The sequence below is a fragment of the Heteronotia binoei genome, chromosome 7, assembly GCF_032191835.1.
Source record: "Heteronotia binoei isolate CCM8104 ecotype False Entrance Well chromosome 7, APGP_CSIRO_Hbin_v1, whole genome shotgun sequence".
NCBI lineage: Eukaryota > Metazoa > Chordata > Lepidosauria > Squamata > Gekkonidae > Heteronotia > Heteronotia binoei.
The window spans coordinates 46001073-46012864 of NC_083229.1; the positions used below are offsets into that span (position 1 = coordinate 46001073).

An 11792-nucleotide genomic window follows, 5' to 3' on the forward strand; every position below is an offset into this window, starting at 1 on the left:
GCCAGATGTCACCTGTGATTACAAGCCATCAACCCACCCCAGGCGTGGTTAATCGTCCAACCACCACTGTCTTTGTCTAACGGAACTCAAGACAAAGACTGATGCCAAGAAGAAGACAGAAGAAGAGGAAGACCATCTTCAGCCTGAGCCAAGTTCCTTTGTGTAAACCGGGTGTTACCTTAGATAACAATTTGCTCCTCTATTGTCATCCTTTGGATAACTCAAGCATACCTCCACCCAGTGATTTCCCCCATTCTTCTCTTTGTTATCCCCTTGGAGCATCCCCACCCTGGTCGATTTCAACCTGAAAGTTCACTCAGGTATCCAGGATCCAAGTCTGTTCATTGGTCAGGAATGGGCACCCAATTAGGTGACACCAATGAACTTTCTATTGGCTCTCGCAGTAGTCCAGCCCTTATGGTCACTGCGAAGCCTCCCCTTTTTGGGAGGTCATGCATCAGCTGACCTCCTTCCTCCTCCCTCATACCTCCCATTCCCTAAGGGCTCAAGGTAGTCCTTATAATCTGTGGACTAGCTACCCACAGGTGCACTTCTAGCAGTATCCTAATTCCGCTATCTAGATCCATCCCCGATTCTAAGGCCAAGTTCCCCTCTCCCACTTCCTCGCTCGTCGCCATTGGAGCCTTCCTTGAAGACTATGATCGGTAAATATCGCCCTGTTCGTCTACCCATGTGTTTCCCTATCTATCTATCTATTTTTCTTAGGACTGTATGTATGATTTTATGAGTATTTTATCTTGTATGGAAGCCTATATTTTTCTGGAATAAATTTTAATTGTTTTACTTAATTAGAGTCCCTAATATTTTTAAGCATTAATTGCTGGACATGGAATCCTGTATACACAGGTAAAAGATCCTGATTAAGCCAGGTGCCCACCTGACAATTCCCCAACCTCGTTTTGAGGGCATTTTGGCTTAGAAATGTGACCACATGAAGTGAGAAAAACAGGATGGTCTTTTTAAAAAGAAGTATAGGCCTGAATTGCCTACTGTTTCCTGAAAAAACGAATTCTGACAAACTTTATTATCTATCAAGCGTAATGTAGAAGCAATTCCCCTATTATTTAAAGCTTTTTCAAGCACTTTCCCACAACATCTCAAAGCAGCTTATAAAAAATAAAAATATGTTTTTAAATAATGCAGTACCTCATACCACTGCTGTCCACTTGTGTGCTGAAGTAACACACACAGTGGGTCTGACTTGGAGCCAACATCTCTATCCAGGAGACTGCTACAGGAAACAGTTAGTTCCACTTTTGTCACACACTGTGCCGCCATCTAGTAGAACAGAAAAGAAAAAAAGCAACCAATACAGTTTGAATGGGGGGGGGCAGGGAGAGAAAATAAGAGTAATTTGGATCTAACACTTCCACCATCATAATGGGTTAATGGAAGAGATTTGTAATTGGATTCCCTTCCCCAGCAGCCCCACACACCCTCCCAAAGTCACTACTGAGAGTCAGGGATATTCAGAAACAGCATACTGTAGAGGCAAAGGTGGAGGCACTTCAGCAAGCAGAACTCAGACGGAATCATCATTCTTGCCTCTTGTATGATCAGAGCTCAAAGTTTCAGCAGTGTTCTGCTCATGCAAGAGGAAGCGGAGGATGTTCTCTGCCAAAATCACCTCAACAAACTTGTTTCATTCACAGAACAATTAAATCCAACATACAGATTTCAGTCCCTGACCATAAATAGTGTATAGTATGCCAAGCCCACTGAAATATGCATTAGACTGCAGCAGCACATTTTTTTTACTAACTATGGAAAACATTAATAGTTTTTAAAGCCATCTAGAAATAACTGGATTTTAAGTAACAAACTAATGTAATATCCAAGATTAAACTTTTCCCGTTCACTAAACCTAAAGCAAAATCTATTTCAAAAAAGGTATCTGTTTCTCAAAATTGGACTAGAAACACAAGACTATGTCCTTATTACACATATCATTGGGTTCCTTTTCCTTGAAAGCAGGGGTTCCTCAATAAAATGATTATCTGCAGATGCGTTACTCTCTTCTGACAATAATTTTGGACAGGCATCCTCTCCTTGTCAAACAGGACCTGGTCCATGGTTTAGAGAAGCACAGGGGCATAAGAGGTTGAAAAGATGTCTTGAGTGTTGCTAGAAGTGGACTCATACAGAAGAGCTTTTGACAGAAGACACCATACAGTTTATTTGAAAGGATCATGTCTACCATTTAGTGAGAAGATTAAGTAGCAGCAGAACAACTCCCGGTTTTTCTGGATGATGACATCTGTGCTCAACCCATTTAGGCAACAGAAGTCATTAGTTGCTCTGATGATTTATTGTCATTTGCTCATGAACAGAAGTAATGCTTTCCTGCTAATTTTGTTACACATTTTTGTTTGACATACTTGTTAGCTGATTTTGTTAGATATTTTTGATAATGCTATTCTGTTTGCACTCTCTCCTGTTGGAAATGAGGGGTTTGATACTTCGAATGCTTCAGTCATTTTGCCTCAATGAACTTGGAGTGTATCACTGACAATATCAAATCAACTCTTTGAGAACTGGAATGGAGACTGACTGAGTGTTTAGTTGTCTCATCCATGTTACTTAATTTTTTTGTCAATCCATAAATGAGATTGTTTGAATCTTTAGAGTTGGAGGATCATTAATATCAGAGGTCATTTTGTAGAAAAAATAGGTGGTGGAGTTCTTCCAGGGGTTAATATGCAGCTGCACCTACTATTCAATGGACAAGGAGGTGGAACTCTCAAGAGGAGGAGGTGGGACTCTCAGAAAGGTTCAGGAGCTGCGCTCCTGTGAGCTCCCACTGAATCTGAGGCCTGATTAATATCCAGAGAAGCAAAGATGCAGCGCTATTGCAAGAGCACTCACAGGAAGGTATTTCCAAAAACCAGCAACAATATACTACAAATAGATTGAGATCACACAGTTTAAATATTTACCATATAAATTTGCACCAATGTTAACTTGCTAAACAGGTTGGCCTACCTGTTATATGTCTATAAAATATATACCTCATTATTTTTTAGTAAATATCAGCCCTGTGGAAAAGCAAAGGCATAATGGCTATCACATGTCTACCTTTCTCTAAAGTAATTTTTCCTAAAAAGATTTTCAAAATTTGTGACAAAGCATGCCACACCCAGACATCAAGTTCTGTTATACTTTAATAAGGTCTGAGGTGAACGTCTACTGAAATGTTAGCAAATTACCAATGTGCCCCCTTTGTTATACCACATTAAAAGTTAGTCCAGTTCATAAGCATGGATTTTTAAGGCAAGAGTATACTGAAGCCCAGAAACATTTCAAAAGGTATAGCAAAATCATTTCTCATTTCAAATATGACTCACATTTATCAATAAAAACCATAAATAAAAATATACCCTAGAAAGTTCATAATCCAAAAGGGACAGTCTCTTCTCAAAGTTGTGTGGGGGAGGACCTCACTCTTTGCACCACTACCCATTTTTTATTTATTCAGCCATTCAGACCGCTTCCCTAAAGAATTTATAAGTCCAATGTACTTAGAACTAAATTTAATTTATTTATATTTATTAAGTAGGCTTATATTCCACCCTTTCCCATAAACAGGCTCAACACGAATTACAACACATGTACCACTGGCAGAAAGGGCATAGCATCTCAAGTAACCAGTTATAGGCTCACATTAAACAATGGTAATAGCTATAAGATAATAATGTCCTGTATTCCAGTTAATTCCAGATTCAGGTGATATTTCCAGCTCAGAGTTCTATTATTTCAGCACTATTTTTACCATGAATCAGATTCAAATTTTGGAACATAAGAATCCCCATGCTTGGTTAAACTAAAAGCTTTTAAAACCCAGATGGAAGGTGTAGTGTATCAGTAACAACATGCGCCCCGCGCAGAGGCAACTGGGCTGTCCCAGAAGCCTCCAGCGCAGGGCGCGGAATCACCCGCCAATCAACAGTTGCGGCGGGTAGTTCAACAGGTCAGGATTGGCCTGACCGACCCAGTAGGCTGTACCGGGAATTGTATATAAGCGGGGCCCGGCCCGCGTGCTCTCTCTCTTGCAACGTGCTCCTAATAAACTATGTTGCTCTACTCTCGTCTCCGCTTCGAGTACGTTACACTGGCGACGAAGATGGGATGTTAGCCTCAGCGGCTACCACGGAGATCTAGGGCAACCACGAGTCCTGACCGCCGCCGCCATGGCCACACAGAACGGAACCACCGGCTACATCGAGACATTCGACCCCGCCAATCCCGAGGGCTGGGAGTCCTACGCGGAGCGGGTCGAGTTCTACCTCAGGGTCAACAAGGTCACCGACGCCGGCACGAAGAGGGACGTTCTCCTGAGCGTCTGCGGGCCAGCCACGTTCGAGATCGCCAAGGGTCTCTCGGCTCCCGTCCGCCTCACGGAGAAGTCCTACGAGGAGATCATCAGACTCTTCACCGGCCATTTCTCGCCACAGCCTTCGCGGGTGGCCCGTCGGTTCCTGTTCCACAGAAGGGACCAGGCAGTGGGGGAATCGGTCGCCGACTACCTGGCGGCCCTCCGCAAGATCGCCGGGAACTGCAACTTCCCCCAGCTGGAAGACACCCTGGCCGACCGATTCACGTGGGGCCTCCGCGACGAGAGGCTCCAGCAGAAGCTCTTCGCCAAAGAAGAGCTCACCCTCCAGAGCGCCTTCAGCGAGGTGGTGGCGTTCGAGAGGACCTCCAGGACCTTCCCCAAGGCCCAGACAGAAGCCGCCCACCACGAGGAGCTGGACCACGACTGCCCAGAGGAGGAAGAAGCCCACCAGCTGCGCCGCCCAGCCGGGCCACCCAGCAGAGCCGCCCAACGCCCCCGAGCGGCCGAACGACCCCCAGCGACGGAGAGGGTCCCGGCCACCAAGTGCGCCAGCTGCGGCGACCCCCACGACAGGCGGGACTGCCGGTACTGGACCTGGGACTGCCGGAGCTGCGGAAAAACGGGCCACATTGCGAGGGCTTGCCGAGCCAAGCCCAACCGCCGGAGGCCGACCACGCATCACGAGTCGGTGGAGTTCCACTCCACGGACTCCACGTCCCTGCAGGTACTGAACTTGCCCCTCTCCACCCCCGATAAAATCAAAATGGCGGTCCTCATCGAAGGGAACCCCTGCCAAATGGAAGTGGACTCTGGTTCCTCCATCTCCATTATAGCGGAGGAAACCCTGAGGAAGCTGTGTCCCCCCCAGCGGCTGCAACTAAGGCCGGCGAACTTCATACTCCGGGACTTTCAGAAGAATCCGGTGCAAATCGCGGAGTGGGCGCGGGTGCAAGTCGAGCGGGGGTCCTTCTACGGCCCGCTGGACATCCTGGTGGTAAAGCGCCAGCTTACCACCCTGCTAGGACTGGCGTGGTTCAAACCCTTGGGGATCCGGGTGGAAGGGGTGGGGCAAACCCTAACACCCAGGGGGTTCGGGGAGATATGCCAAGAGTTCCCTGACGTGTTCGATGGTTCTCTAGGGAGCTACAAAGGGCCGGCCATCTCCCTACCGCTAGACCCCACGGTCAGGCCGATTCGGCTCAAGGCGAGGAGGGTCCCGTTCGCTTTAAAGCCAAAAATAGAGGCCGAACTAGACCGCCTCACAGCCCAGGGAGTCCTGGAGCCCGTGGACTACGCCACCTGGGAGACCCCCATCGTAACCCCTATCAAGCCAAACGGGGAGGTGCGGATCTGTGCAGACTATAAATGCACGATAAACAAGGCACTGCAGGATAACCCCTACCCAGTGCCGGTGGTGAGCCACGTTCTGGCTGCCCTAGCGGGGTCCAAGATCTTTGGGAAGCTGGACCTGGCACAGGCCTACCAACAGCTCCCGGTAGATGCTAAGACGGCGGAAGCCCAAACTATAGTGACACACAGGGGGGCCTTCCGGGTGAGGAGGCTTCAATTCGGGGTTAGCGTCGCTCCCGGGATCTTCCAGAGTATAATGGACACTCTCCTGAAAGGGATCCCCGGAGTCCAGCCGTTTTTTGATGACGTGCTAGTCGCCGCCCCGGACCCCGAAGAATTCGGCAACCGCCTAAGAGAGGTACTCCGCCGGTTCCAGGCAGCGGGGCTCAAAGTCAAGAGGGAGAAATGCCTGCTGGGGGTCCCATGGGTGGAGTTCCTGGGGTTCGCCATAGACGCAGAGGGAATCCACCCAACGGAAGAAAAGACCCGAGCCATTGTGAAAGCGCCAGCCCCCACCTGCAAAGCGGAGCTACAAAGCTTCTTGGGGGTGCTTAACTTTTACCATTCATTTCTCCCCCACAAGGCGGCCCTAGCAGAGCCCCTGCACCGCCTGCTGGACAAAAAAGCCCCTTGGGTTTGGGGCAAACGCCAAGCAGCCGCGTTTCAGGCAGTCAAGGATGTTTTGGTGTCTAATGCGGTGCTCCACCATTTTGACGAGGGCCTCCCCGTCATCCTGGCTTGCGATGCGTCGCCATACGGGGTGGGAGCAGTCCTGGGGCACCAACTCCCCGACGGGAGGGAGGTACCGGTCGCATACTACTCCCGCACACTGACACCAGCCGAGCGCAACTACACGCAAATAGACAAGGAGGCTCTGGCAATCGTGGCGGGGGTCCGCAAGTTCCATGAATACCTGTATGGGCGGAGGTTCACCATAGCTACGGACCACAAGCCCCTCTTAGGTCTGCTGGCCCCCGACCGTCAAACCCCCCAAATACTGTCGCAGCGCGTGTTGAGGTGGAACCAATTCCTCAACTCCTACACTTACACACTGGTGCACAGGGCCGGCAAGGCTATGGGTCACGCGGACGCACTCAGCCGCTTGCCGCTTCCGGAAACGGGTCCAGACCCCGCCCCCGCACACCAGGTCATGCTAATGGAGAGCCTCCCGGAGCCGCCCCTACACGCAGCGGAGGTCGCCAAGGCCACCCAGAAACACAAGACACTAGCACGGGTGCTCAACTGGGTGGTGAGGGGCTGGCCGGAGGGGAACATGGGGGAAGAATTCAAGCCATATAAGACCAGGAGGGAGGAACTAGCAGCCCACAAGGGGTGCCTGTTATGGGGAAGTAGGGTGGTGATTCCGCCCCCGCTGCAAAAGCGTGTCCTAGAATCCTTACATGAGACCCATCCCGGCATAGTCCGAATGAAGGCCTTGGCCAGAAGCTACGTCTGGTGGCCGGGGATGGATGGGGAGATAGAGAGCTGGGTCCGACGGTGCCAAACGTGTCAAGAGTCGCGGCCCGAGCCTCCCAGCGCCCCCGCCACTAGGTGGGAGTCAACCCGGAAACCATGGTCGAGACTCCACCTCGATTTCGCGGGGCCATTCCAGGGGCAGATCTTCATGATAATTGTGGACGCCTACACCAAGTGGTTGGAGGTCATCCCCGTAGGGTCCACCTCATCCGCCGCCGCAATCCGAGCGCTGCGCAGGGTCTTATGCACACACGGTATCCCGGACACCATAGTCTCAGACAACGGGACCGCGTTCGCGTCTGCAGACTTCCAGGCGTTCCTCCATAGATACCTGATTAGGCACATAAGATCTGCCCCCTTCCACCCAGCCACCAACGGCCAGGCGGAGCGGATGGTCCGCACCACGAAAGAAGCCCTGGGCCGAATTGTGCAGGGTGACTGGGACCACCGATTAGCGGCATTCCTTTTCGACAATAGGGTCACCCCCAACCCGGTCACAGGGGTGAGCCTGGCAGAGCTCCTAATGGGACGCAAGCTGACAACCCGACTGGACAGACTACACCCCGACCGGGCGTCAGACACCCGCGAGAGCCCCGAGGTTCGGGACGCAGTCAGGGGGTTCTTTGCGGGCGACCCAGTTTACGCCCGGAACTATGCAAGGGGGCCTGATTGGGTGGCGGGCCGAGTGCTACGAGTGACGGGGTCCCGCCACTATGATATATCAACCGAGGGGGGCCAGGTATTACGGCGGCACATAGACCAGTTGCGCCGCCGCACGCTACCGGAGGAGCCGGCGGACACAGAAGAGGCGTGGTCCGGGGAGGGGCCAACCGAGAGCCGACCTGAGGACGAGGCCCCAACGCCCATCACGCCGCCGCAGGGAACACCAGAACGGTCCGAGCCCAAAAGACCCGCTGAGCCAGCCCCGCCGCCTCCGGCCACACCACGGGCCGCCGAAGCACCAACCGCGGAAGCAGCGCATCCCCCACCGGACCTCCCTAGACGGTCCACCCGGGAGCGCCGACCTCCCGCGTATCTCAAGGACTATGTTCCTTAACTAGGGGGGGAGGGGTGTAGTGTATCAGTAACAACATGCGCCCCGCGCAGAGGCAACTGGGCTGTCCCAGAAGCCTCCAGCGCAGGGCGCGGAATCACCCGCCAATCAACAGTTGCGGCGGGTAGTTCAACAGGTCAGGATTGGCCTAACCGACCCAGTAGGCTGTACCGGGAATTGTATATAAGCGGGGCCCGGCCCGCGTGCTCTCTCTCTTGCAACGTGCTCCTAATAAACTATGTTGCCCTACTCTCGTCTCCGCTTCGAGTACGTTACAGAAGGACTAGAAAGCCCCAAAAAAGGGATCTGACAAAAAAAGGACTAACTCATGGGAGAGGGGAAATCCTATCCTCCCACTGGCCCACTTTTGTTCTCTGAAGAAGAGCTGAGGCACTCACATGAGGATTGGAGGGGCTTGCACCCAGACGTGCATTGCTGTTTGGAGCTGAAAGTAGAGGATATGTTTTCAAAATCAAGCCTGTGCTATCACCAGCAAAGGGTTGGGGGGGGGGGGCTTTGAAAAGGAAAATCCCTCCTGCACACCTTATTCTGTAAGCCTCTTCTGCTGGTCCCCATTTCCTCTGTGTTAGTTTCTTGATCTCTCTACCACCTTGCCACTGCAGTCATCATCACCTTCTCCTCTTCGCCACTCCCCCTGCCACCTCACTCCTGCCTCTTTCTTTCCCCCATCCTGCCTCCATTAGTGATACCACTTTCCTCACTCTCCAGTCCTCTGCCCATCACTGTATTCTTTCCTTTGTTCTAACTTCCCCACCACTTATTTTCTTCCTCTCTCCTCAGGCAATTAAAAAAACAACAACACTTATCTTAAGGAGACCTAATGAGCTTTAGATCCTTGGCGAGCTATCACCAGGCCTCGGATTCAGCAGGAGCTCACAGGAGCACAGCTCCTGAACCTTTCTGAGAGTTCCACCTCCTCCTTCCCACCTTCACTGAAAAGTAGGTGCAGCTGCATAACAATCCCTAGATAATCTCCACCATCTATTTTTCTACAAAACGATCCCTGGCAGTCACCATAAATTTAAGGATACATACTTATTTTTCAAACTGTCCTTATTTAGGGCAAGGGTTGGGGAAAATGAGTGACTGAGAGTTAACCCTGTCTAATCCATAACTCTACATAGGGTTCCACTGGGGAAATTTCATTTGTCCTTACAGCATTATAGCATTATTAAATTTCACTCAATATTCAAATACGCTGCTAGTCCTAGTCAATATTTCCTCCAAGCTGTGGAGTCTTGTGAGTGAGCTGCTGGCATTAAAGTTGTGAGCTGCTGCATAAATCAGTTTGCTCTAGGGCCATTCCTGAGCTGAGACAAAAATGTGTGAGCCAGAAGCTAAAAAACTATGAGCTAGCTCACTAACGCAGCTTAAAGGGAACATTGGTCCTATTGTGAGAGCATGAGGCTGTTTTTATCCAAATGAAACATTTTCTTTTTTTCAGTTAAGTTGTTTTCCCCCTTCAGTTTTTATTTTTTTCCCTCTCTCTCAGATGGCAAAGGTACTAAATTAGCATAGGGTGCAGCAGTTGGCAGCCGCCTGTCTCTTAAAACCAATTCTAAGCAAATTTACTAGGTCTACTAAGTATGCACAGCATTGTGGCCTAAAGCATATATACCACTAAATTCCATAAATATGCCAAACAGTATAATTTTATATGCTATTTTATATAGTAAAACAGAAAAATAAGAAAAAATTGGGTATATTTCTATTTTCCTCAAAATTTTTTAAAAACAAACCAACTTTTTCTTACATGACTTTAACATCTCCAGAAATGTTATATCTGTTTTCCTTCACCTTTGGTTGGATTTATTGCCAGCTCTTTTCTTTCCTTTGCTGTCATCATTCAGCTTTTCTCAAGTCATATCACTTATTTCTTTAAATTACTGCAAAAATGTAACCCTTGCTCCTTACAAAACCTTGGTACTCTCATGATGTCTGCAACATTCTTCTCTGATCTTCTGCTGCTGCTGCCCCTCCCCCCCTTTCACATCTATACAGCCCTCTGACACCCAAAGCATTACCTCTAGTGTTTTCTAACCGGGTCCCGCAACTCTTTCTTAAAGCCCTCCACAGGCTTCCAGACCCCACAGAAGCACCTCACCTTTGTGTTCAAAATCCTGTATGGCCTTGTGCCCATTATCTCTCCTGATATACCCCACACCTGGACTCTGGACCATCTTTCTCTCCACCACTCTCAGCTGACTTCCATCTTTTCTCCCTTGCATCCCCTTTCACTTCCTCAAGTACCCACACAATGCCACCTTTCTCACCTCCTTCAAATCCTTCTCAAAAATTCCTTACACCCATTTCCTTTTCCTCTGCTGAAACTAAGCATAATGTAACGAATGTAACCACTTCTCCATTCCTTGTCTCTTGTATCATGTCAGACTTTAGATTTGTAACCTCATTGGGGCAAGGACTTATCTTTTCATAGCTTGTTAATATGGTTCTAAACACAAAAGACTAAGATAAAGTGCTATGAAAATCAATGGCTCTATGTATGGAACACCATTATGATTGCACAATTGTTGGTGCAAATATTTCTCTCTGAAGAACTAGATAAAACTGAAATTCCCATTGCACGGGGGGGGGGGGATGTAATGTCAGAAAATGAGCTTCACATACCTAACTAACCGTGTAGTCTCTCACAACAGCATCAGTACACAAGAGCCAAACCCAATATGAAGACCTCCTGCTTTTTCTGCCAAATACAGCCCACCTCATTTGCTTCCAGTTTCCAATTTCTTTCCAGGGCTTTCCCATTTCTCACAATTTGACCACTTTTTTTTTTTTTTAAATATATTTAACTTTCAGATGCTTCCAAAAAATTGCTCAATACTAAAGAAATTCCAGAGACAAAACACATCTATACAAACAGCCCCTTACATTATTAACCCCCCCCCCCCCCAAAAAAAAGACTCCAAAAGAACACTAGCCAATTGGGGGGGAAAGAAACTCCTCAGTGCAATTATGCGATTTCCCCTCGATCCGCGTTCCAACTTTGGGGGGATTTCTTCAGGCATCCAACCACCATCATAACTACTTTCCAAAACCACAATCGCCACGAACAATTTAGCAGTTACCGATTTAGCTGCCGCCTCTGCTGTTCCTACCACACGACCCTCCCATTGAATCTGCCTTAGTTATATGTCAATATAGAGTGCAAGGCGATATGCAACACTTTGCAAGACTTATCTCCTCCGATTGCAACCTCCCCTCTCCCTAAACAGAGCCTCACCCGACTCCCAGGTCACGAAATCGTCGCCAACGGAGCAGGTCAGGCCTCCCAGGTGTTTAATCTGGGGTGGTGGCTGCTTCCCCTTTCCTCTCCCACCCCTCCCCGGTTGTGTAACCAGAGCAACCGAGGCGCCAGAATTGCTGGGCGCATGCGCTACTCTCTCCTTTACCACAACATTTTTTTTAACATTAAAACCGTAGCCACAAAAAGCCAGCCCTGTTCCAAGCGCTGCTATAATCACGTGATAACTCTAGTCTTCTCTCCCTCCCCGCCGGCAATACTAACGTTTGCTACGT

The 11792-nt window shown here is 49.3% G+C and overlaps 1 protein-coding gene across 1 annotated transcript in view; it reads right to left on the reverse strand.

Annotated features, from left to right (window-relative positions):
- The window catches only part of CPNE3 (copine 3), a 31217-nt gene extending 19469 nt beyond the window's left edge, over positions 1-11748 (reverse strand). The window contains exons 1-2 of the mRNA XM_060243543.1: positions 11497-11748; positions 1168-1299 (exon numbers count right to left, since the gene is read on the reverse strand). Coding sequence (XP_060099526.1) covers positions 1168-1299 — 132 coding nt within the window. The 5' untranslated portion in view covers positions 11497-11748. The remainder of the gene's footprint in view (positions 1-1167; positions 1300-11496) is intronic.
- Positions 11749-11792: the final 44 nt, after the last annotated feature.